At 40.3% G+C, this 25,684-nt stretch overlaps 1 protein-coding gene across 1 annotated transcript in view; it reads right to left on the reverse strand.

Moving 5' to 3' along the window:
• FRAS1 (Fraser extracellular matrix complex subunit 1) overlaps positions 1-25,684 on the reverse strand; it is a 352,531-nt gene that overhangs the window by 165,656 nt on the left and 161,191 nt on the right. The window contains 4 exon segments of the mRNA XM_036764965.1: positions 4,980-5,306; positions 14,012-14,096; positions 20,284-20,554; positions 22,194-22,334. Of these exon segments, the coding sequence (XP_036620860.1) occupies positions 4,980-5,306; positions 14,012-14,096; positions 20,284-20,554; positions 22,194-22,334 (824 nt within the window).

A 25,684-nucleotide genomic window follows, 5' to 3' on the forward strand; every position in this document is an offset into this window, starting at 1 on the left:
AAATCAACCTTCCCAGTTCTCCCAGGGCTACTGCAGGAAGGTGATAATAAGGATGAAGGAGAGGCTGGGTATCTGCCAACTCTATCTCCTTGTGTTACTGTCTACATTATGCTACCATCGACATTCTCAGTTCTGGGAAAAGAAGATTTTTTCAAAATAATGAGAGACGAGAGATTAAGAAACTGACTAATAAACCACCCTAAATTCAACTTTCTAGCTTCATTATCCCCTTCTGCTGGATATAAATGATCTTTTGGGGGGATAATGATTAGTAACTTCTAAAACATCTTTAGCAACTCAACATTTCTTCCTGCTCACCAGGGATGAGTCCGTAGGGGCTTACTGGGAAGTAAAAGTGCCAACGGAATGATTTTTCTCTATCTTGAGGGAATGGGAAAGAGACCTCTCTGCTTCATCTAGGTCAGGAAATCCTCCACTATCCCCAAGCAAGAGGTAATCCTTTAGATTCCATACGACATCATCAAATGGAATCCCAAAAGATTCTCTTCAAGATAGAACCCGGTTTCCTAACTCTTAGCTTATGCCTGACTTGGTTTTTCTAACGATGTTTGACTGGATCCCCAAATGAGTTCCCTTCCCCTGTTCCTGCCTGGCTAACTGAATGATTCCTTATTTCTGATATACCCATAAGCTATGAACTTCGCATTTTATATCCCATTTGAAATGGACAGATAAAATCAAGAGCATGCCTTCTTCTGTATTTCTGACCAGGGCAGAAGATGAAGGAACTGGGAGAAAATCAAGCTATTTTGCCTCAATATTTTCAACAACCACCACCAAAAAACGTTGCTTGTTTTTGAAACTAGAGCAGAAGCAATTTTCTAAACCCACAATATTTATATTGCCACATGTAATAAAACAAATGAAAGACGGCTTCATTGTAGAGCTAAAACAATCGGGAAAGGCATATCCCCTCTTAGCCCACTTCTTTCACGTAAACAAAAAGCCTAATAAACCCCAGATCAGCAGATTCCAAAGTGCATAATGCAAAAGCAACCTTGGTTGTGATGTCAATCATATCTCTCTCACATGGTGCCTGCCAATTCTTCTCTCTCTTAACTATATGTTGTATTTACTTGTGGTGTACATGTTCTTTCCTCCACTTGAAATGAAAGCTCCTTGAGGTCAAGGACTATTTTGTTATTAGGCCCCTATTCTCAGCTCTTCACAAGATGCCTGGCACACATTAGCTTTTAATAAATCCTTGTGGATGGAAATGTTTTGCATCACTGCACATGTATAACCTATATCAAACTGCTTGCTGTCTCAATGAGGGGAGGTAGGGAGGGAAGGAGAGAATTTGGAACCCAAAATTTGAAAAAAAACACAAATTTTAAAAATTATTTTTAGATGTAAGTGGGGAGAAATAATAAATAACTTTAAAAAATAAATCCTTGTTGAACTGAAATTAATTTGGCAACTAGGTAGTTGATAAAAAGAAAGTCAAGAAATAGCTTTTAGAAAAAATTAATGTGGAGTAGGAAAGGGGAATGGTGGGAAGGAGAGAGGAAGGATATTAAAAATGTATTTTGAGGATAAACTACCAATAACCATGGTGGGGGAGGAGTTTCTGAAACTTTAATAATCAGAAAAATGTAAATTAATGCAACTCAGAGACTGAGGGATTATGGGGAGGGAAAGATTATGGCCCTCCAGGTGATGAAGGGAAATGTTTGTATGTTTGCTCTTATCATGCCTTGGAAGTAAATATCCCTCTGTAGAAGCTAATCTGACTGTTAAATGGTGGTTACATAGTGTTCAAATGGGACTGGAATGTTGAGCCTCTAAAACTGGATGGACACGATCAGTGGGACTTGGCCAATATCAGAGCCAAAAGTCCTCCCTGACCATCTAAGGGCACTGGAAAGATACCCCTGGGATGGGGAGTGAGGGATGTGAAAATGGAACACCTGGCCTTCAGGCAACAGGCACCAGAGTGGTGACTTCCAGACTGCCATCAAGCTAAACAAAATTCCAGAAGATGGGAAAATTGATGACTAGGGAGACTGTAGGAAGGGAGACACAGAAAGACACTGCTATGAACTAGTTCAAACATGCGGAAATAAATTGATCATGTTGCAAATAAAACTACTCACCTGTTTATACTCCCTGACCAACTGAACTGAGCATACCCACACGTACCAAACTTTTCAAAGAAAAAATGTGGAACCAGACAAAAAAGAAAAAGCATGAAAAAATAATATGTACACCCCCCACCGACAATGAGGAATGGTGAATGAATTGTAGAAGGGATGGGGGGAACTGGCCCTAGGATTTTGTCAGGATAGGAAGCACCTGGAGAAGTAGCCTCCAGGTCCATTTAACCACTCAACAGCTGGTTTCCTTTTTACAGGGGGACATTTACTTCAAAGGTATAGCAAGAACAAACGTACGAACACATCCCCCAAACACCCAGAAGGGGCAAAATCCTCTCCACACCCCTCAGTACCTGGGTTGTTTTCATTCCCATTTCTCTAATTATTAGTGCTTTAGAATCTTTTTTGAATCTACCTCCTGTACCAATGAAGAGCTCTTCCACAATATATAATTTTAGTGTTGTCTAGAGCTCTGAGCAGTTTAGTGATGTGCATCAGGCCACATGGGCAGTAGGTGTCAGAGGCGGGACTTCAACTCAAGTCTTCTTGACTCCAAGGTCTGCTCTTCATCTAACGAATCAAGCAATCAGTCAAGTCATATTTGCTAAGTGTCTGCTGGTCTTGGAACAGGGAAGGAGGCAAGCTGACAGATGCTGAGTACGACAATGAGCTTCTTGTTTGGTTATTTTCAGTCTTGTCTGACTTTTCATGGCCCCACTGGGGGCATTCTTGGCAGAATTACTGGAGGGGTTTGCCATTTCTGTCTCCAGCTCATTTGACAGATGGGGAAACTGAGGCAAATAGGGTTAAGTGACTTGCCCAGGGTCACATAGCTAGTAAGGGTCTGACGACAATGACTGGCACTGGGGGGTTATTGTATTGGCTCATTTTCTGGGATTTATTACAAGGAAGGTTTCTTGGGTAGGGATGGGCTTAGAAGGAAATGTCACATGCTGGCATATATGGTCTTTGTGCCAGTTTGTTTTACTTAGCTGTTCTTTGGAGGTGATGGCTGTTTTTGTTTTTCTTTTATTTGTTTCATCATCGATGAAACTTTTTTTTAAAGATGAATGCATTGAGAGGAAAACTAAGACATCATTAAAAAGTAACATGCTTTCTTTTAGTCTCACAATTAAACGATTTTAGATAAGTCTTATAGGGTCATAGATACACAGCAGAAAAGGATCACGGAAGTCATCTAATCTAACAACCCCACATATACTTTATAAAAGAGAAACTGAGGCCCAAGGACTTTAAATGACTTGTGCAAGGTCACTTTGTTAAAACTGGGATTCAAATCCAAGTCCCATGAGCTCTTTCCTACCATTCAACAAACATTTCTTAGATGCCTCATATGGACTTGGCAATATGCACTGATGAAGATGATGATGATGACGATGAAGAAGAAGAAAGCCCAAAGGAGTCATGAAAGGTTATCTAGGTTATGCTTGTCCCTTCAGTCAGCACTACCCTTTAAAAATGGTGGCTGAAAAAAAAGTCAATGGGATCTGTACTGCATTGAGAGAGGTGTGGCTTCTGGGAACAGGAAAGTGATAGTCCTCAAGTGCAGCATTGTGTTCAGTTCTGAGTGTCACAGTTTAGGATGAACAGAAAGAAGCTGAAGAGTATACAGAGCAGGGCAACCAGGGTGACGAATGGCCTTGAGTCCAAAGCATGAAAGGAATGGTTGAAGAAAGTGGGCATATTTAGGCTGGAGAAGAGAAGACTGAGGAGGGGGACATAGTAGTTATCTTCGAGTATGTGAAAGGCTGTTGTGTGGAGTAAGTTTTCAATTTGTTCTGTTTAGCCCCAGAGGATAGAATGGGGAAAAATGGGTGGAAGTTGCCAACTGGCAATGTTAGGTCTCATGTCAGAAACACATAGAGTCAACCCAAAGTAGAGGGTGCTGCCTTGAGAGGTGGTGAGGTCCCCCCAACCTTGAAGGTATTCAAGTAGAGGTTGGACAACTATCTGTCGATTGCATTATAGGAGAGATTCCCTTGGTGTAGCTCTGGTTTGGACTACATGATCACGAAAGTCTCTTACAAGCTGGGGTTCTGTGACTCTGTGGAATCCCAGAGATGCCACCTTAGGTCATACACATCATTCTGTCCTTCTCTGAAGTCACTGCAATTTCTGTGGTTCCTTCTATTTGCTCTTAACACCACCCACTTGAAGATTTAACTGCAGCTCGACCTTCCTAAAAATCTGGCTAAAATGATTTCTGTTCTTTCTTACAAGTCACCAAGGGTTACCTATGGAAGTTCTGCCACCCACCCAGTCCAACAGGGGAAGACATGCCCCCAAAAAGCCAGAAACTTTCCATAGAGTTGCATATTGGCCTGCTCTGTCACTATCACCATGGAATTCAAATTGACATTCGATAAGATATTCACGGGGATGGGATTTCTCCCTTTTCTCCTTAATGAGTGGATGGTCTCCAATGATACCAAACTCCAGTTACCCTTTGCCGATACTGTTCTCCCAAACTGAAATACCCTCCCTTCCCTCTACCACCTATCCAAATCCTAACATTGTCCTACCGCCTCCTTGGAACTATCTCAGGTGATTAGGTGGTATAGAGGTCTTCCTCTTTCCTGAATTCCCATGGCATTTGTAATCTGTACCACACAAGTTAGAATTTTATTATGTTCTTGTGGTGTTCTCTGCTTTGTGGCTATGTCCTTTCTCTCCAAATAGGCAGTAAGCCCATGAAGGAGAGGGACACACATCACACTTCTTTTCTGGGCACACAATAAAGACATAATACAATATTTGTTCTGTACACATTGACCAGAACATGATAGAACACATTATCAACATGAGCATTCTAGCTTAAAGACCAAAGAGACAGATGCTTACCTTTGGCATGATCTGTACTTTGAACAGTATATTCTGGAAGGAGTACCCATCACTGGCCTGCAGGAGAATGGCATCAGAAGTACTGGCTGAGCCGTCATGTGTGTAGTAGAGAAAGCCTCTGGCCAGGTCATCCAGCAGGAAGTGATGAACAGGGACACCCGGATCACGCAGTGGCTGGAGGAGCTGGCCATAACGAGGGGCATTTACCACCTCCACTATCACGTCCTGGGGATTGTCATCATCTCGGATATCCAGCAGCTGGGTAGTGATGGCGGCACTTTCCCCTGTGCTGATGCAAAGAGCTTCATTCCTCAGCAGATAAGGAGCCTGCAGAGCAAAGACAAATGATTCACTCAGTTGATTTTAAAAGGGTCTAAATGTCAAGAGAAGAACATGGTAGGGTCAAGAGTCACAAAGGTAAACACCAAATACATCGCAAGCTGCCAAACCACATTCCCCAGAAAAGTCTCAAGTGAAAGAAGAGGTCAAACTGTATCCAGAAGGCTGTCCTCACAGCACCACCATCAACCTCTCACCTATACCTTGGAAACCCAGAGGTTCTCCCAGATAGGTCAAATTTATGGTCTAGATATCAAAGGGTCATCGAGGATCATGGGGCCTCCAGAAGTTTAGGGAACTTTTCATCCTCAATTCCAGGACCTCTTTGGAAGTCTATGGACAGATCCCAGATCCACTGAAAAGTCCCCTTCCCCTAGCCAGAATGTATCCAAACAAGTTGGACTTCACACTTTCAAGTTTCCTCCAGACTCTATCCTAGGTGATTTTTAAGTCCCTTAGGTCCAGAAAAGGACTCCTCAGAAAAAGAATCAACCTGAGAGACTTCTCTGGGTCAGTCCCATCTGAACCTACAGTATTAATAGCAGAGAAAAAATACAAAAGCAAAGCAAGCTGAGGGCTTTGAGTTGTTGTTCAGTCACTCTTCAGTTGTGTCTGACTCTTTGTGACCTCATTTGGGGGTTTCTTGACAAAGATACCGTTACTTCCTTCTCTGGCTCGTTTTACAGATGGAGAAACTGAGACCAGCATGGTTAAGTAACTTGCCCAGGACAACACAGCAAACAAGTGTCTGAGGCCAGATTTGAACTCAGGTCTTCTTGACATCAGGCCCAGTGCTCTATCCACTACGCCATTCACCTGACCCTCTTGCATTATACTAAGTGACATGCCCATGTATGTCTTTTTTGCGGTGTGAGGTCTGGACTGGAACTACGACTTCACAGCTGCAAGAAACTGCCCAGGGGGAAAGCTCATCTTCATATTAATTGGCACCTGCTCTGTAAATCACATTCTTAGAGAGCTACCTGAGGGCACTGACAGGTTAAGCAGGGTCAGCACAACCAGTGAGGGTCAGAGGCACTGCTTGACCCCGGTTCATCCTCCTCTGAAGGCAGCTTTCTATCAGCCATGCCATGGTGTTTCTCATAAGTTTGTATACAAGGTCACTGGAGGAGGAAGACAGCACAAAAAACTGGAGTAACTGGAGTAGCCTTCATGGATAAAAAGGTACCCAGAGGCTTGAGTTTATCTAATTCTACATGCCTGAAGCGCTGACAAGTGGCACTGACTTTGACTATGGACAATAACACCACTGATACACTTCCAGGAAACTCTGTAAGCACAGGTTCTATTGGAATGAAACTGGTTCAGTTGGTTGGAATAACCCTGGGAAGTAGGCTTCCTGGCCAATGGTATTAACAGTTCTAGCAAATGACAGAAGAAATGATAAATTTGGAATAGTGACCTTTGGGGGTAGGAAGATTCTGTTTGGTCATTCAACATCACTTACTCTAAGAATTCTGAGTTGAAACTGATGAAATGATGAGTACTAACAGAAGAAAGAAATCTCAGCAGTGAATGTCCATATTTCCAAGCATCCTCTTCCCCAGCCCAGAACCATTCCTGGAGAGGACATGTCCACTAAAGCTTCAGTAACAGCTCACCATCCCACCATCACACTCAATAACTTTCAATGGCTCCCTCTTACCTCCAGGAGCAAATACAAAATGCTCCACTTGGCATTCAAAGGCCTTCATAACCTAACCCCCTCCTACCTTACCAGTCTTCATATGCCTCCCTCCCCAACATGTACTCTTTAATACAGTACCATTGGCCACTTGGCTGTTCCATGAACAAGACACTCCATCTCTAGCCTACAGGAATTTTCTCTGGTTGTTTCTCTTCCATGGAACGCTCTCCCTCCTCTGCTCCAACTACTGACCTTCCCCGGCTTCCTTTAAGGCCCAAGTAAAAATCCCACCTTCTATAAGAAGCCTTCTCTGATCTGTAATTCTTGTGTTTTCTCTCTTTTATTATTCTCCATTTATCCCGTATCCAGCTTGCTTCATATATACTTATTTGCAAATTGTCTCTGCCATTAAACTATAAACTCCTTGACGGCTGGGACTGTCTTTTGCCTTTTCTAGTACCCTCAGTATTTGGTACGGTTCCTGACACATGGTAGGTGCTTAATGTTGGATGACTGATTGATTGAAAGAGCCTTCGGGGAGAACAGCCAAAACTGACATGTGATATTTTCCCCTTTAATTAGTATGATTTTTAGGCTTAACGGCTGAGGTCATCCCAGAATTTATAGGTTTGGATTATTAGCACTCAAGGGCAGAGCCTCTGTCCTCCATGTAATGTATCTCCCACAACACCTATTACAGGGTTTTCTCCACAGCAGTGGATACCGAGGAAACCTTAACTGTGGTGAAGAAGACTAAGAAAGTGCGAAAGGAAGAGATGGGATGAGGCTTACTGAATTACGCTGGGTGCCTTAATGCAATTAATTATACCCTAAAAGGAAAACCTCACTCCTCAGCTCCCTAAGGTAAAAGTTGTGCTACACAGCTCAGCTTTCTATATAGCTGAGGATTTCACCTCTTAACCTTCACAAATACTTCAAGGATCCATGTTTCAGTGAGATTCATAGAATCCCCTAATTGGAAGGGAACTATAATTGGAGGGGTCATTGAACCCATTCCATACCTGACCACAGCTGCCTCTACCATTTCACTGCCATGGGGAAATGATGTAGATTACAATTCTTCTACGACTTAGCTGATGGTCCTAAGAGTTGGGGGTGACCCTGAACACTTATCGCTTCATGGCCAACTTGATGATATCTTGACAGCAAACCTACAAGTCCATCACAGTGTTCCTTGGGCTATATGAAAAAAAATAACCATTCAGAATGGGAATCTTTTCTAAATGCATTATCTCCTGTCTTCTTATTTAGAATATATTTTTTTTAAGAATTTTCACATTTTCTCATTGTCTTAGGGTCAGATTACTATTATGAATCCCAAATATTTGATATTTAGTAATACAGACAATGCTGGGGCCTACTGAGAGGTGTGCTAGATCCCATGCTAAATGGCCTTAGTGGTTTTTGAGTCCTTGAACCTGATTTTTATCATTTCTTCATCTCCTCTCTTGTTTTTGTAAGTGGTTCTGCCTGTAGGAGCCTCTCTTCCCTTTTATAATTTGTTGCCACTAATCTGATATAGGCCGGGTAACCAGAGAGCAGCTTGTCAGAAAGGGGGACCAGAGGTTTGCCCAGCTTTACCTTCAATAGGACCCTCTAGGAGGGACATCCTTCCTCAGTCATGTGGAATGGACAAGGGCATTACTTAATGTCTTCTGCTCAGAAGCCATTCTGTTTGCTTCTTTCTTTTTCTCAAATACATCCCAGATAGTTGTACTTTGAGGAGGTAAAATGTTACTCTATTAATCATTTATCATCTGTCAGAATGTCGTTGACACCTACTAACCCATGGGGCAAATCTATGGTAACTGGATAAAACCTTTGCCTACCCACATTGCCACCAAAAAAAAAAATCCATCATGACATGATTCTAAAGCTTTAATTTTCTTTTTATGCTGGATTCAGTCACACTTCCTTGGGAAAACAACCTAGAGGTTAGCTTAAATGAAACTCAGCACATTTTAGGAGCAGTCAACCTCACTGAACCCTGAGTATGATAAAGAAATGCAAAGTGCCATTAACAGCATTATGTGTATGTGTGGATGCTAGGGAATTGGATGGGGAGGAGAGAGGGGCAGTGGAAGGAATAATGGCAGAAAGGCAATTCTTCCCTCAGGATCATAGATTGAGAGCTAGGAGGGATCTCAGAAGCTGTCTAATCTGGTACCTGTGGATAGGGTGGAGTCAGGAAGACCTGAGTATAAATCTAGCTTCAGACACTTTTCTCTTTGTCTACTTGAGTTTCCTTATCAAATAAAAAGGTGGGGGAGGGAATGATAGAAGCATCTACCTACTATGGTTGTTACAAGATAAAATCTGTAAAGTACTTTGCAAACCTTAAAGCACCTTATAAATGCCAGCTATCGTTTTCATAATTATTGTAGTCCAATCCCTTCATTTTAGAGTTGAGGAAACTAAACCAGGGTGATTAGAGGATGTGCCCAAGATCATACTGGTAGCATGCATCAGTGGTAGGATTTGAACCCAGGTCTTCTGACTTTCCCCTATAACATGGTTCCTGCCCCAAATTGGTATCTACCCATTGCAGATGCACTCAGCAGTAATACGCCAACCCTCTATGAGTGGGCCACACCACTAACTCTCTAGATTTTCCTTCAAATTCTCTGAATAAATACAATCATCGTCATCTGAATAGGGTTCTACCTCTAAGTGAAGAAACTTGACAAGATCATGCCGTAGGGTAGGGAGAAGGCAATGGACCTTCAAGTTCTCTGAATAAATATGATAATAGTAATAATAAGAATAATCTGAATAGGGTAGGAAGAAGGCCATCAGGCACCAGGCCTGGTGAATTCACATATCATATGGTATTACAAAGCATGCTTTCTTCAGGGTTAACTCACATTAACAATGTAAACATGATCATAAATGTTCTTTCAAGATGACTTAAAGTCTCATCAAAAAGCCAAGGCCAGGAGCCAAGGAAAACATTAGTATCCTTTGGAACAGAAATGTATAACTTTCTTAACAGCCTACCTTCTTTAATCCAAATCTCTTTCTTAGAAATCACATGTGTCCTCCCCACCCCACCACCATGTCCTCTACAATATACACTCCACATTAAAGTGGTATTAGTGCTGTCTGATGGAGGCAGCATTACCACAGCCATGTGATGTGAAGCTAGGGGATTATCCATCTCCCAAAAGACCAGTTGGCAAAGTCCAAAGCTGTGAGTGCATGCACGGGAACGACCCCGGCAGACTAATGTGGACAGCAGAGTCCTCTGCCAGTGTCAAGACATAAAAGTGGAAATGACCAAATTGATTTACCTGATGGTGTCTCTGAGAAACTCAGAAGCCGGTCAGAGAGAGAAGAGATCAGAAACCGGAAGCAATAAAAATCATTAACTCAACAACCTCCCAACCCCCAAATCCCATCTTTAGAAAATGTCACACGCATAAAACATCCTCACCTATCAGTACTTGAGTTTCTGGCAACACTAGCTCCATATTTTAAAAACACTTTAGGTTTCAACTCAGGTCAGAAAGTTTTTTGCCAGTACTAATCCTGATCCTTTGGCTCACTTAATGGAAATTAATTCGTTAAAAACAAAGAAAGAGGGGAAAAAAACCATTGGCAACCAGCGAATGAGGCCCTTTGGGCTCATGTTTATAGGAAAGCTATGTTGTGTTTCAATTGCAGACACAAGAAATACTTTATCTCAACTCAAAAGGCAGGCTTAAAATGTTTATGGAATAGAGTTGCAACTAATTAATTAGGGTTTGATCCCTGAGTCATCCCTAACGTGGGCTAATTCTATCTCTGATAACTGCTCATTTGGGGGTCTACACAGCCCTTCTCTTAGCAGTCACAGCTATCATTCCTGGGCCTGGCTTTCTTCATTCCGTGTTCATGTAATGACCCTTCAGGTGCATGAAGCTCAATGAATCAAGCTTCTACCACAAATATTTATGTCAGACATATAAATGCAACTTGTCAGAGATGAACTATGAGAAGAGAATGCCATTACTCTGAGTTTTATGATATCCACCAGTACTGGTCTTATATCATAGTCTTGTCTTTTATGCATACCATTGCCTTGTACCAGGGCTCATCAAACTATGGCCAGAGGGCAAATCTGGCTGGTGAAGAAGAGTGATTTTTACGTTTTTAAATAGCATTTTATTGTGTAAGTTTTTAAAATGTAAAAAACACTCTTCGTTCAAGGACTTACAAAAAGAGGTGGCTTAACCTTCATAGGTTGCTGACTCCTCCTTATGTTAATGAAATCACAGATCTAGCCCAAAAAGAAGTGGATTCATATATTTGTTTCAGTGATTCCACAAAGACCTAGTGAGAAAACTCCAATAAACCATGCATAGCAGCACCTAGTCTGCAATTTATAGTTTTCTTATAGAGTTGTTTGGTAGCATTAAGAGGTCATGGTACTTGTTGATGGTCACATGGCCAGTATGTGTCAGAAACAAACTAGAATCCAAATCTTCTCAAGAGAAAGGCCAGCTTCCTATCCATTATACAACACTGTCATTAAGTATACATACATATATATATATATATATATATATATATATATATATATATATGTGTGTGTGTGTGTGTGTGTGTGTGTGTATATATGTAAACTATATAGATTTGTATATTGAATAGGATAGTCATTTAGCAAGAGTGAGGGACAACCAAGAGATAACCTGACTGTTGTAGCTTTTAGGGAATGTAAAAGATGTAAAGGAAGTATTCTACCATGATGGATAGATTCTACAGAAGACTCATAGGAGAACACGGGCTAGAATTAAACAGGATAAGAAGGTGTAGCTGGGGTTTTTACTGTCAAACTGATGGGAATGGACACTCCAGGAAAATCCTTTTCTCCACTAATGTTCTGGATAAAAGATGCAATGCCATCCCCTCAAAACAAATAAAACTAACATAAGTACCAATAAACTAGTACAATGAATACTCTAGTATCAGTACACTATAACCAAGTTACACCAAGTATACTTATCCATACAAGGAAATTCCATCCCCATCCCATGCACCCATCCCAACTGTACCTCAACCCAAGTCCAAAAGAAAAAAAAACAATGGTATAGGAGGTGATGCTGGGGAAAAAAACCAGCCCTGGAGTGATATTCAGGCCACTTGGGTTCCAGTTCCATTTCTTCTACTATGTAGGTAACTGTGTGGCCAAATAGGAGGCCATCTCTGGTCCTCTGGGTACGCATTTATAAAAAGATGGTATTGTGCTAGACTGAGGACTTTTAAGTATTTTGAGCCCTGGACCCCTTTGGCAGTCCAGTGAATCCCATTGAGAGAAATGATTATTAATAACCAATAATTTGGGGAGATTCAGATTTCCCCCTTTTTCTTTTATGCTCAAGGCCTCAGTCTCTGAAGGTTGAGTTAACCTTCTCCTCTAGCCAGATCCCACCCAGGTGGCATAACTATTGTGTTCTGTTGCGATTCCCCGGCTTCTCACAACCAAATCGTGGGGGTCTGTGAGCCCCCCACACCCAGGCCTTTGCCTAGCAAAGGGCCTGATCTCGTGGACAATGTATGGGGCGGGAGCCGAAGGTGTTGAGTGACTCCAATTTATTCAGGATAGCAGCAAACTTTTATATCTTTAGTGACATAGGTACATTCTTTGGTTACGTGGGTGAAAGAACAGGTAAAATCAAGACACCTGCGTACTAGGACCGCCCTGACTCCACCTACTCTCCTCCCCTTCTCTTCCCGCTAACCCCGAAGCTCCCTGCGGTCAGACAGTCCAGGCAAAGAACCGGAAGTTCCATGTGCTCTGGCAAGCCCAGACAGAGAGCTGGAAGTTCCATGTGCTCAAGCAGGTCCGGGCAAAGACCTGGAATTGCTAGGGAGGCAACAAAGGTGAGACCCCTCCTCCTGGCTCCACCCATATCTCAGAGCCCTGAGTTTATCTCAGCAGGCCCCTGGGTGTGGAGGTCCGAGGAGGGCAGGGCTCGGCTAACAATGTTCTACTCAGGTCTGGGTGGGGATAAATTCTTTGACTAGCTTGCCCAGGGCTGGGGGGTAACTTAAGAAGTAAATGTCATAATGAAGCTCAGGTCCAGCCCCTCATTGCAATATTCATTCTTTCATTAACTGTTAATCAGAGTTGATTGCCACCCTCAGAAACACTCCTTTTCCAATGGGCATACAAGCCACAAGTCTGCTGCCATGATTGTCTTTCGTCTAAAAGACACATGGCCAAATGACCATGCTTTTATTAAAATGCTGGCATTATTAATAAAACGTTTAAATTACTCAGCAATTATGTCTTGAACCTTTTAAAACGTCACACTATGGACCCTTTCTCAGAATAATGTTATTTTTTAATGCCAAATAAGATACAAAGGAAACCAATCATACTGACATAGAGTTATCAAAATATTCAGAAAACAAATTAACAGATTCTGGATTGGACAAGATGAATTCATGAAACGAGTATGTCAATTACTCTTTAGCATCACGTGGAACCCCCCCAATGGCACAGCCACTGATGCCCTGGTACCTTGCAAGTTCAGAAGAGAAATAATAGTAACAGTTCATATCAGTGTAGCTCTACAAAGCTGTCTAGCATACTTAGTAGAAAGTTAGTAGCTAGTTAGTAACAAGTTAGTTCTAACAGCTAGTTAGTAGAAAGCCTGGGTCTAGAACTGTTGTTTCCATTGTCTCAGTTGGTACTCATAAGATCCCTCTGGCAGAGGCAGGGTGGGTATTATGTTCTCTATTTTACAGATAAGGAAACTGAGGCTCAGGCAGGTGAATGGTTTAGCCTGAGGTCACAAAGTAAGGTGCAGAGAAGGGAATCCAGGTCTTCTGACTTTGACTTGAGGGATAATTTTGTCTCCATGACCCTACAGGAATACAAACTGTCCCCGTCCCCATTGTCCTTTTCCTTGGAAAAAAAAAATGAAGGCAGCAGGAATCTGATGCATCCTTTATGATCTCACTGCCAGGAATTTTGGTTGGCCCTTGTGGTTTCCCAAACAAACTGACTTAAGAAATCTACATTAGGGTTTGTCATTACCTGTGTGGAAAATGCTTGGACGTTGATCAGTTGTGGTTCAGAGAAGAAGTGCTGGTCACTCACTTTCAGTGAAAAATGGCCTTTCCTAAAATAAGCATCCAAGAAAGAAACAAAAACTAAAGTTACAGTCAGTCATTAAATAAGGTCATGATGAAATCTATTTGTGTCATAAAAAAGTCGGGATTTGGATTAAAGATTAGTTATGGAATGGGTTGGGGGGTGGGAGGACATGAATACTTGAACTCCAGATCAGGAAACTCTCACTATTAGTGAGGAGCAACATGGGATTCATCTTGGGAAGTTGCTTGGCCACTGAGCGGTAAAGTTACACAGTCAGTATGGGCCACCACGTTGGGCCCTGTTGTTGACTTGTTGTGGGATAGCCTTCCTGACCCCAACATCAGTTCTCTGTCCACTATACACCATACTCCCTCCTTGTGACAGGTCTACTGGAAATTAAAGCATAAGACTGACAATTACCCAGAATGAAGTAAGGATAAAAATACGGCCCACAACTAAATCATTCAACTGTACGATACCTACATAACATTCTGGTTTCCTATGTTAGGTTTCTAAAATTCATGAAGAGAATATAAGGGAATATTATTTTGTCATGAGAAATGATTAAATGGACAATTTCCAAGGAAACTGAGAAGGCTTCTCTCTATGAACAGATGCAGAGAGAAGTGAGGAAAACTAGGGGAACAATTTATACAATGATTACATTAAAGAGGAAATATAACTTTGAAAGATTTAAAAACTGTGATCAACAAATAAAAAATAAAATAAATTTTTAAAAACCAAATTAAATTAAATTTAAAAAAAGTCCAAAAGAACGAAGAGGGAGCATGCCATACACCTCCTGACAGAGAAGTGATGAACTTAAAATGCGGAAAGAGAAATACGTTTTTAAATCTGGCTAACCCATTTAATGTGGTATTTGTTTTGCCAGATTATGCAAGTATATATTGAGGGATTTGGGTTTTGGATTTATTTCCTTGTCTTTAGTTTGTATAGAGGGGGAGGTGTAGTGGGAAGGACAGATTAATTTTAAAAATACTGGTTAATTGTTTGACTAAAGTCATTTTGACTATTATAAACACACAAATTAAAAACAATGAACATATGAAGAAAGGTACTATATGCATCCAGAGAAAGAACTAATAAATAGAAGTATAGAATAATTTTACATATACCTATTTGTGTCTAATGCAAATCATTTTTAGGGTGGGGGAGGGAAAAAAAGAAAGAAATTAACACGATAATTTTATTATATATTTAAAAGGAAAAGCAAGTTGTACACAATAGATACTTGCAGTTTCATGCGTAATCATCTTTTTATTATACTGTTAATACTTGTTTTATTCTATAAATTAAAAATAAGATAAATTTTAGAAAAAGAAAAACAAAAATAATCAATTAAAAAAATTTACAAGTATACTCAGAGTTAAAGAATTAGGTGTCATGTCTTGATCCTGCACTCGGTATTTCAGTTTCTAGACCAGTGTGAGGAACCTCTTTCCCACAGATCTCGTCAAGAACTTCTGATGAGAAGTTAGGAGGCTTTCTTGGATGTCACTTCAACATGTAATCATTATCTCACAAAGTGAGCTTATGAAAAAAGAAGTGAGAGACCAGAGCTTCTGAAAGATCTTGAAGCCTGGGTAATCCCATGGGGACATTGTAACTTTTTTGCACAGTTTCACTTAAGTTCCAAATAGATGATATTCCTTCCCTCCTCCCCTCTTCCTCCTAGCCTTGTACATAATCATTCCTTGGAATGTAAATTTTTGGAGCCGTACCAGGATAGCTCCTCCTAATGGAAGGAACACCAAGAGACCAGCATGGAGGATCCCAGCGACATAAGCTTATCCTGGGACTTACAATGACTATATTAATAGGTTACCTTTACTTCCAAAGTATATCTCACTTTAACATGAAAGAATAACATGTTGGTTTTCATCATTTAAAAACATGAAACAACAGAATGTGGATAGTTCCTTTTTTGGATCATTCTTATTTCCACAGCTTTCTTTTTACAACACCTTTGGCTAATCACATTTCAGTTTCTTTTTTTGTTTGTTTTTTCTATTCTCAAAATTCATCATTAAGCTAAAAATAATCATTACACAAATAAACAGTGAAAGAATATAAGCATGCCTTAGACCTATTGCTCCCAACTTTTTGTTCTGGGAGCCCCTTCCAACAAAAAAAAAATGTGCCGTGAACCCCCAAGATACTATAAAACTCATAATGTTCTTTACAATTATTAACTGCTTAAAGCACACACAAGGATTTCATGTAACCCCTTTGGACCACTGTCACAAATCCCTTGAGGCAAAAAAGATGAGACTGAAATAGGATTGACTGAAGTAGCTGTGAAAACAAAAACATGGAAAGCACTGCCCTTGAGAATATCTGATGTGTTTCCGATTAAAATGTCATTTTTTCTAAGTCCTCATTTTTTTTAGAGTATTCAAATGAAAAATCCTACAACGCAATTAGAGGACAGTGAACACTAACGGTATGGCAGCACACAGCTGGTCAGTGACTCCCCATGAATGGCCTACATGACCTAGTAGACAAATATAATAACATGTATAACAGGATATAAACGGAGGTGGGGAGGTTTGATGTAAATAAAAGCAGTGAAATCTGTAGAAATACTTCCAACAAAGTGAACAGAAGAGAGGCTGGGGAAGCATTATTTACTGTACATATTGTATTAAGAGAGGCAGCCATGATGTAGCAGACAGAGAGTTGACCTAAGAAGCAAGAAGACTTGGGTTCAAGTCCTGATGGTGACACATCCTGGTTGAGTGGCCCTGAGTAAGTCACTTAACCTCTGAGTGCATCAGACAACTCTCTGAGGCTCTAAGTTCCAATCAATCAACAAGCATTTAGGAGCATGTTACTTACTATGTGTCAGGCATTGAGCTAAGCCCTTGGGCATAAAAAGAAAATTCAAAAACGCTTCCTGCCCTCCATCCATTACATTGTGAGTTCTCACGGGAAAAGACTGTCTTTGCCATTCTCTGCACACCCAGAGCTCAGCACAGTGCCTGACACACAGGAGGTACCTAATTAATGTTTACTAACTGACCAAATTTATAATGGGGAAATAAATAAATATGTGTATGTGCGTGTGTGTGTGTGTATGTCTCTCCCTTATAATATATATACATATATATTTTTCCCACATATGCACATATAATATATATACACACACACAAATACATATAATTTCCCCCTTATAAAGTATATAATAAAATATATGATAAAATATATATCTCCCCACATATATACATATAATATATACACACATATACACACATTACATATATATACATACACACATATACTCGTATATATATAATATATATATATACACACACATATAGTTTCCCCCTATGATATATATGATTATATATATATATATATATTTCCCTATATATACACACATATAATAAATACACACGGATAATACTATACACAAGACACAGAGTGGATGGAAGGCAACCTTAGAGCGGAAAGCACTAGAAAGCGGGGGTAGGTGGGTGGGTGGGAAGGCTTCCTACAGAAGGTAGTATTTGCACTGGGTTTTGAAGGAAGCCAAGAATGCTAAAACACAGAGGTGAAGAGGCCTTCCAGGCACTGGGAAGCTGATTGGTTTTGGTAGAGGGAGTTTCTTCATTAGAAGTTCCCTATGAAATCACAGGTCTAGTAGAAAAAACAAAATTGTGCTTATTTTATACATATATATCTGGTATGTCCTTATTGCAACAGACTCCTAACTCATCTCCCTGCCATTCTGTCCTCCATACAGACACTAAAGAGATTTTCCTTGAGCATAGATTGAACCATGTCATTCCCGCACTCAATAAACTCAATTGCTCCCTATTACCTTCAGAGTAAAATATAAACTTCTCTGTTTTGCTTTTAAAGCCCTTCTAAACTTGGCTCCAACCTAGCTTTCCAGGTTTGTTAAGCATTATTCCCCTTCCCAACTGCTTTGATCCTGCCAAATTGATTTTCTCTCTGTGTCTCACAAGGGGCAATTCATCCATGACCCATCTCTGGGTCTTTAATTTCTCTCCCCCACACCTGGAATGTACTTCCTTTTTTCACCTCCCCCTCACAGAATCCCTGGCTTCCTTTAAGATACAGTTCAAGATCAAAATTTTTAAAATGAATGTTAAACATTGTTTTTAACATGTAATTGGGGAAAATAAAATACTAAATGAATAATTTTTAAAAGATACAGTTCAAGAACTACTTTTTAAATGTAGATCTTGTTAATTCCCTACCCCTCAAATGCTAATGTCTTCCTTTATTAAATACCTCTTATTTCCTTTATGTTTGTTGTGTCTATATTTATATGTGTGTATGTTGTCTCCCAGAAAGAATGAATTGGTGAATCTGCAGCAATTCTACCCATAATGACATCTGGCCTCCTTCAGGACTGAGGCACCTTTATTACTCTTGCTATGATTACAGTTAACATTGAACTTTTTTGAGGTTGCCAGTATTGTCCGCAATGAGCTAATACAAAAAGAAGACTCCATATTTATCTACCTCCCAATCTGCCTGTCCCCTTTGTGGCAGAACTGGAATGGGAAATATTCAGCCTGAGAGTAGGTGAATGTATATAGATATTCAATGAATCTCCTTTCTATGCCTTTAATTCCAGATGCCTATTTTTACCTACAGTCAACTTAAAATAGTTTGCACTGTGGATGAAAAGGAGTAAAATGGATAATCCAAACCAAGGGTTAATCTCAATGATTAGATGTCTTTTCTTCCTTTTTTTCCTTCCATTTTTCTTTCCTTTCTTCCTTCTTCCCTTCCTTCCTTATTTCCTTTCTTCCTTCCTCCCTCCCTCTCTTCCTCCTTCCCTCCTTTCTTTTTTCCTTCCTTTTCTGGGTCTTCCTATTGAGAGAAATCATTATTTCTCTCTTGTATCAATACCTAATTATTGAATCAGGACCAAGGTTTTCCCCTTTTCTACTTCCTTGTCCAGAAATCAACCAGTGTGGGAAATATTAGGCAAATACTAACCCAGGCTAAAAATCTAATCAAATTCAGTAAAAGAAATTCTAAGTTTAGGTTAAGGGGAGTATTCCTGCTCACTGTGTTCACTCAGAGAGGTCTGGGAAAATGTGAATTCTCTCTTTTGTCACACAGGTGACATGAAAATCAATAAGTCTCTTTGACCAAGACTTGGGTGATCCAAGTCACAGACCTCAAGACCCTCTTTGGAGTATATCCCAGCCCCACATTGGAACATGAGGGGTCTTTGGCATTCAGGAGGGCCATTGACTTCTTTTTATTAATAAGCATGCTAGCCTTATTAATAAAATAATTAAATTACCAGAAACTGTGTCTCTCAAACTTTTTAAATGTCACACTATATTACCCAGGCTAGAAGTACAAGTACTACTCACCAGACCACCCTTACCACTGCTCAACAGGAAAGTTTTGATCCACTCGGTTTCCAACCTGGGCCTATTCACTCTTTTTTGGTAAACCTAGTGGACCTGTCAATCCCAGGGGCCCACCTTACTGATGCTGAATTTAGTGAGGCCACCTGATTTGCTTAGTACACTGCAGCTCAGAACTCCCAAACTCAAGGGCTCCATGTGCCTCAGCCTCCCTGGTAGCTAAGATTACAGGCATGCACCACCAGGCCTGATCAGGTTTAATTTAACTATCCACCTAATGTTAACATCAGTTTGCATTCACAGGACGTACACTGTCCAGAGTAGGAGGAGGAGACCGCCAGGCATGTACTGAGTGGCAGGAGAAATATGGATCAGTTGAAAAATTAACCACGATTAATCCATAGACTCAATAATTAAGAGTTGGCTCTACTTTCAGGTCTCATTTTTAATATTCCTGGAAATGAATAATTCCTATCAGAGCATGTTCCATGACAAAATGATAAATAAATAAAAATTTACTCTAATAGATGAAGACAGAGCAGTTGGGGCAGCTGTGTCTGTGATAGATTCGGTTTCTATTGGACTTCACAGCTATGTAATTGTGCCAGGAACTTTCCTGTCACATCTGAGAATTACCCATAATTATGTGATAAAGTGAAAATGTCTGTAACGGAAGCATATTTGCTGAGCATTTACAGGGAGATGGTGGCAGTCAGAAGAAACCACCTTGTACTTAGGGAATATCTATCATCCCGAGAAACCAAGAGGCTGCTGTCTGAGAGGTGAAGTTGAGAGGAAGGAGAAAGAGGAGGCAGTCATGTGCTCAATCACCTGGGCTTGTCTTTGCTGTGCACAAAACGTACTCTCTTCTCTTTCAGGTCTTCCCAGTTAAAGTGGTCAGCTGCACCCAAGGAGACCTCTTTCCCATCCACCAGGAGCACCAACTGGCCATTGGTGGGGATGTTGACAACATGGAACAGGAGGTCTGTGCTTCTGCCTTCTCCAGCATGGGCGTTCAGCAAGGAGAAATCCAGGGGCCTCACTGAGCCAATCCCCAGGGCAAGAGAAGCATTCTTCTGAAGGATATGAGTATAGGTGCTGCCTAGAAAAGACAAACAAACATAAAACTAGCAATATCAGACACAGACACATTCCACGCTTCTTTGTCAGATAATCTATGCTGGGATATTTATACAGAACTACCTTGGATGAAAATCTAGGCCAGTAAACATGATGGGAAAGGTTGTATGGTGAACAAAGAGCTGAACTTGACATCTTTGAATCCTGCCTCAGACACTTGCTAGATTTGGGCAGCTCACTTAATCTATCTGGCCTCAGTTTACCCATCTGTAAACTGAAGGGTTTGGAATTGATGACCTCTAAGGTCTAGCCTTCCTTCTTCTAATCTTTAAAATCTATGCCCCTATGATATGTGATCACCCTAACCCAAGTCATTTGTACATAAATCCCATCAAGCAGTGGTTCTTGACCCATGGTCCACGAGGATTTTTAAAAATATATTTTGATAATTATATTGCAATATAATTAGCTTTCTTTGTAATAGTATGTTCGTTATTTGGTGCATTTAAAAAATTCTGAGAAAGGTTCCATGGGTCTTGTGAGATAGCAAAGGGGTCCATGACACAAAATAGTCTACAAACCTCTGCAGTAAGAGAAATGTCTGACTGCAATCCAAAACAGAATTTTCAAAATCAGTGTTTCTGGTGCAAAGATACATTAGCAGCAAATCTTAATTAGTCACTGCTTGGATTAAACTTCTGACATCACATTTGCTAAGATGCAAAAATTAAACCAGGCTCACAAGTCCTAAAATTCTGTTTACCACTAAGAATGAAATATCCCTGTTAGGGATGTTGCAATATAGGGATGCAGTATCCCTATCCCAAACTATACTAATTAGAATTAAATGCCCAGGGCTCCCTTCTACAACTAGATCACAAAGGGCAGCTTCAGTATGCTGAATTTTGGTGGGAAATCTTATGCTGTAAATCTGTTCTATAGCACCAGGCACAGAGTAGGTACTTAAGGAACACTTATTCATTGATGGGAATGTAATTAACTTTCACAGGATGATTTCTCCACAACATGCCTAGAAGACTGAACTGAATTCTCAGCTACTGAGGGATTTACAAATGGGACAGCAGTTTAGCCAAGAATGATAAAAATTAGTGACAATAACAAAATGACTTCAGAGATTTACTCACTTTAAAGTGCTGTGTTCAAACGTCAGTTGTAATCTAAATGAACAACTCAATATTGTAAATCATTTATTTATGCGTTTGGAGAGACTACCCTCTACTTCCTTTAGAGCACTCATAACGGAAAGAAGGCTGACTTCTCAGTCTATTTTTTTCAGAAATGTGCATTTACCAGATATTCCTTCATACCAAATGCACCTGCATTCTGTCCTCCATGTAGACACAATCACATCTCAACTGATCATTCCATATATTGACACTTTGGGTTGCTGTAAGTGGGTTATTATTTTCTCCCATTAAAAAAAAGACTGATCTACTGGCTCAGCTCTCATCCTTTGCCAATGTCCGCAAGAAGTCCTTTGTTCCTAAGCAACTCAAGATGCCCACACAAAAGTGGGAATACCGTAAGTGATATCTCTTTAACAAATGCTGCCTTTCCTGCTGACAACACAGCCTGCCCATTGAGAAAGTGCAGGTGAATTCCCAAGGCTGTCAGATGAGAATCCCTCAGAGAGCACTCACCATGACACGTTCCATTCTGGAGGTGGCCAGAGAAGCTGGGAGCACAGCTGGAGACACAAAGCCCGTTCTTGAGAGACATGCCATGATCACAGAGATGGCACTGTTCCTCATGGCTGCACTCCAAACACCCTGGGGGACAGGCTGTCAGGAACAGGAAACAACGAAGGCAGCCCTGTTAGTCTCAGAGGTTCCATACGGCTCCCAAGTCTCCAGCCAACAGTTAAAGCAAAAACAGAAAACAACTCCATAGCCAACATTAAGAAGACATTGATCATTGCATAGAAAATTGTAGCGGCCTCAGATGGGAAGCAAATCAGGGGTCAAACGGGATGGGATTTCAGATCCCATAACAGCATTCATTTAGCAACAAGCATTTACTACATCTTACTGCATATAGATAATTGTGCTAGGCACGAGCTGCAAAGTGAAACATACTATTTAGAGAAGATATGAACCATCTATCACACAGAACATGATGAATGATATTGTACAGTAGGTATAAGTGTTTTAAAATATTTTGTGTGTGTATACATACACACACACACACACACACACACACACACACACACATATATATATATATATGTTGTGTAACTATTGCTTGACCTTCATTCTTGAAGAGGACCATGACATCAGGAAGGTGCTGCCATGATATGAAAGTGAATTGGATTTAAGTGAGGGAAGGCTGTGCAAAGTCACCAGCCTCACTTTTTCCTCTGGAACCATCTGAGTCCAATAGCAAGACATGGATCAGGACAACGGGAGATGGCCCAGGATGAATTGGGGGACCTTGACCTTTTTAAGCTAAGGTCTTTAACAGGTTTCAGTTTGACTGATGCAGAGCCCATTCAATGATTAAGGCTTAATAAAAAATGAGGCATGGTTGCTCCCATTTGTTCTAATTCTTCTATGTGACATGACTAATGTGAAATTATGTTTAATAGGAATGTATATGTAGAGTCTATATCTGATTGCATACCATCTTGGGGAGGGAGGGCGAGAAAATTTAAAATTTATGGAAGTGAATGTTCAAAACTAAAAATAAATAAACTTTAAAAATAAAAATAAGAAATGAGGCAGAGAATGGCCTCTTTACCTATTAAAATGTATTTATATATATGTATGTATGTATATAGTATATGTGTATTTAAACACATGTATATGCATAGTTAATCTTCATTATTTGTAGACTTATATTTGTGGATTTGCCTACTTGCTAAATTTTATTTGTAACCCCAAATCAATGCTTGCCATGATTTTATGGTCATTCATAGACATGTGCAGCAAAAAACGTTTGAGTCACCCGATAGGCATGTCCCTACCTCAGGTTAAATATGGTGATGGACACTGTGCCTTCTTCTTTTAGTTCTCATACTGTAAGCAAGTGTCCTCAGTCTATTTAATGTCAAGTTTTTCACACTTCTGTACTTTTCATTAGTGATTGGAGGTGGGGAGTAAAACGACACCCAAGTGTCTGAAGTCTAGTGTTCCTAACTGCAAGAAAACTGTGGTGTGTCTTACAGGGAAAAAATGTGTGTTAGATAAGCTTCATTCAGTCATGAGTTAGAGTGCTGGCCACGAGTTCAACATTAATGAATAAATATGGTACATTCAGAAAATGGAAAAGGCAATTTACCAATATAAGGTCACTCCAGAAAATGCTAAAGTCAATGTTGTGACTAGGAGCTTGCAGGAACGCAACCCTGTATTTCCCCTAGAAGCAATGGTTCAGTATTCGCTAATTCAGTGTTCAGAGCAACTTTATAGACCATAGCTACTAAGAATGAAAAGAATCAACTGTGTATACACGCACATATAGAGAGATATCTACATTATATAAGTGAATTGGAAGGCTACAAAATGAATGACTGGGTGAGGTTCAAAGGGGAAAGTTATTATCAACCTTGGAAATCCAAGAAAGCTACATGGAGCAGATGACATCTGGGTTGAGTTTTGAAAGATAAGTAGGAAAAATATTCCATATAAATTATATTTTTATTTACTGGATCCTTTTAAATCCTCATTTAAATAACAACTGTAGTGAGTCATTTGGCAAAGTGGAGACTTTTGAAGAAGGGGGTGGGGTTGTAAAGCAAATAATCCCCCCTGATTTATGAATTCAGATCTTGACTTAGACAGGCTTATCTAAATTTGGCTGGATAAGAATCTCACATTTCTAGTAACTATATTTAGACAGTACAAAAGACCATATGCTTTGGGGTCCTTGGCCCCCTTCTCTATCATCTTTCCAACACCCCTGCAGAAGTGGAAGGAAAACCACAAAGAACAACAGAAGGTCACGTTGCATTGCTCTTTGTTTTGTGAGTAGCCAGAGAATTCTTCACCCAATAGCCAACCTACTGATGATGTGTCTGTCCCTCTTTAGTTGGCCTGACCCTCACATAATAGACAAGCTGTCACCAGGACAAGACCTAAAACCTTTGTTACTTGGTAGAACCTGCTAAAGCTCTACTGGAATAACCTTCGAGAATCCAGGACCACCACCATACTACCAAGAGGAAGCTGCTATTTATGGCTGACATCTGACCCAAGAATAATATAGGACATCCTCAGTGCAGCCCACTGACTTTCAATAGAACCTACCCAAACAGTCCACATGGGAAAAATGAAATGCCTATTACTGGGACTGGGACATGGAGGTAGATGGGCAGCTATTTGAGTTATTCCATTAATCATTCTATCTCAGGCACAAGAAAGGGACAATGAGCTTGGCCCAGAATTGAAGGAAGAGAGTAGACTGGACTACATTTGTGAAACTCCAACTTTCAATAATCCCAAGCTGTTCCCTAAAGCAAAATCCATCTTTAAAATATCAATATTCTTCTCTGTTAGACTTTAAGCAACTTGAGAGCAGGGAGTGTATTTTGCCTTTCTTACTTAGCCTGGCACATAGTAGGTACATAAAAAAAGTTTATTGCCTGATTGATAACGACGTGTGGTCACAGATCATAGAACACCCCAACCTCTGAAGAATCAAATTTATAGGATGGCCCAAAGAGAAAAGGAGGGACATAGAGTGGGCATACAAGGATATACTAAAAAGGATGGCTTGGGCATGAGGAATAGTATAAAAGATAAAGGAAGGAAGGAAAGAAGGAAGGAAGGAAGGAAGGAAGGAAGGAAGGAAGGAAGGAAGGAAGGAAGGAAGGAAGGAAGGAAGGAAGGAAAGAAGGAAGGAAGGAAGGAAGGAAGGAAGGAAGGAAGGAAGGAAGGAAGGAAGGAAGGAAGGAAATAAGCATTTATTAAGCACCTACTATGTGCCAGGCACTATACTAACTGCTTTAATAATATTATCTCATTTAATCCTCACAACAACCTTGCAAAGTAGGGTATAGTATAATAATAGAGTAATAGTATAATAATATTATTATACCTACTTTACAGTTGAGGAAACAGGCAGGCAGAGGTTCAGTGACTAACCCAGGGTCACACAGCTAGTAAGTGCCTGAGGCCAGATTTAAACTCCAGAC

Source organism: Trichosurus vulpecula, chromosome 6, assembly GCF_011100635.1.
Source record: "Trichosurus vulpecula isolate mTriVul1 chromosome 6, mTriVul1.pri, whole genome shotgun sequence".
Lineage (NCBI taxonomy): Eukaryota > Metazoa > Chordata > Mammalia > Diprotodontia > Phalangeridae > Trichosurus > Trichosurus vulpecula.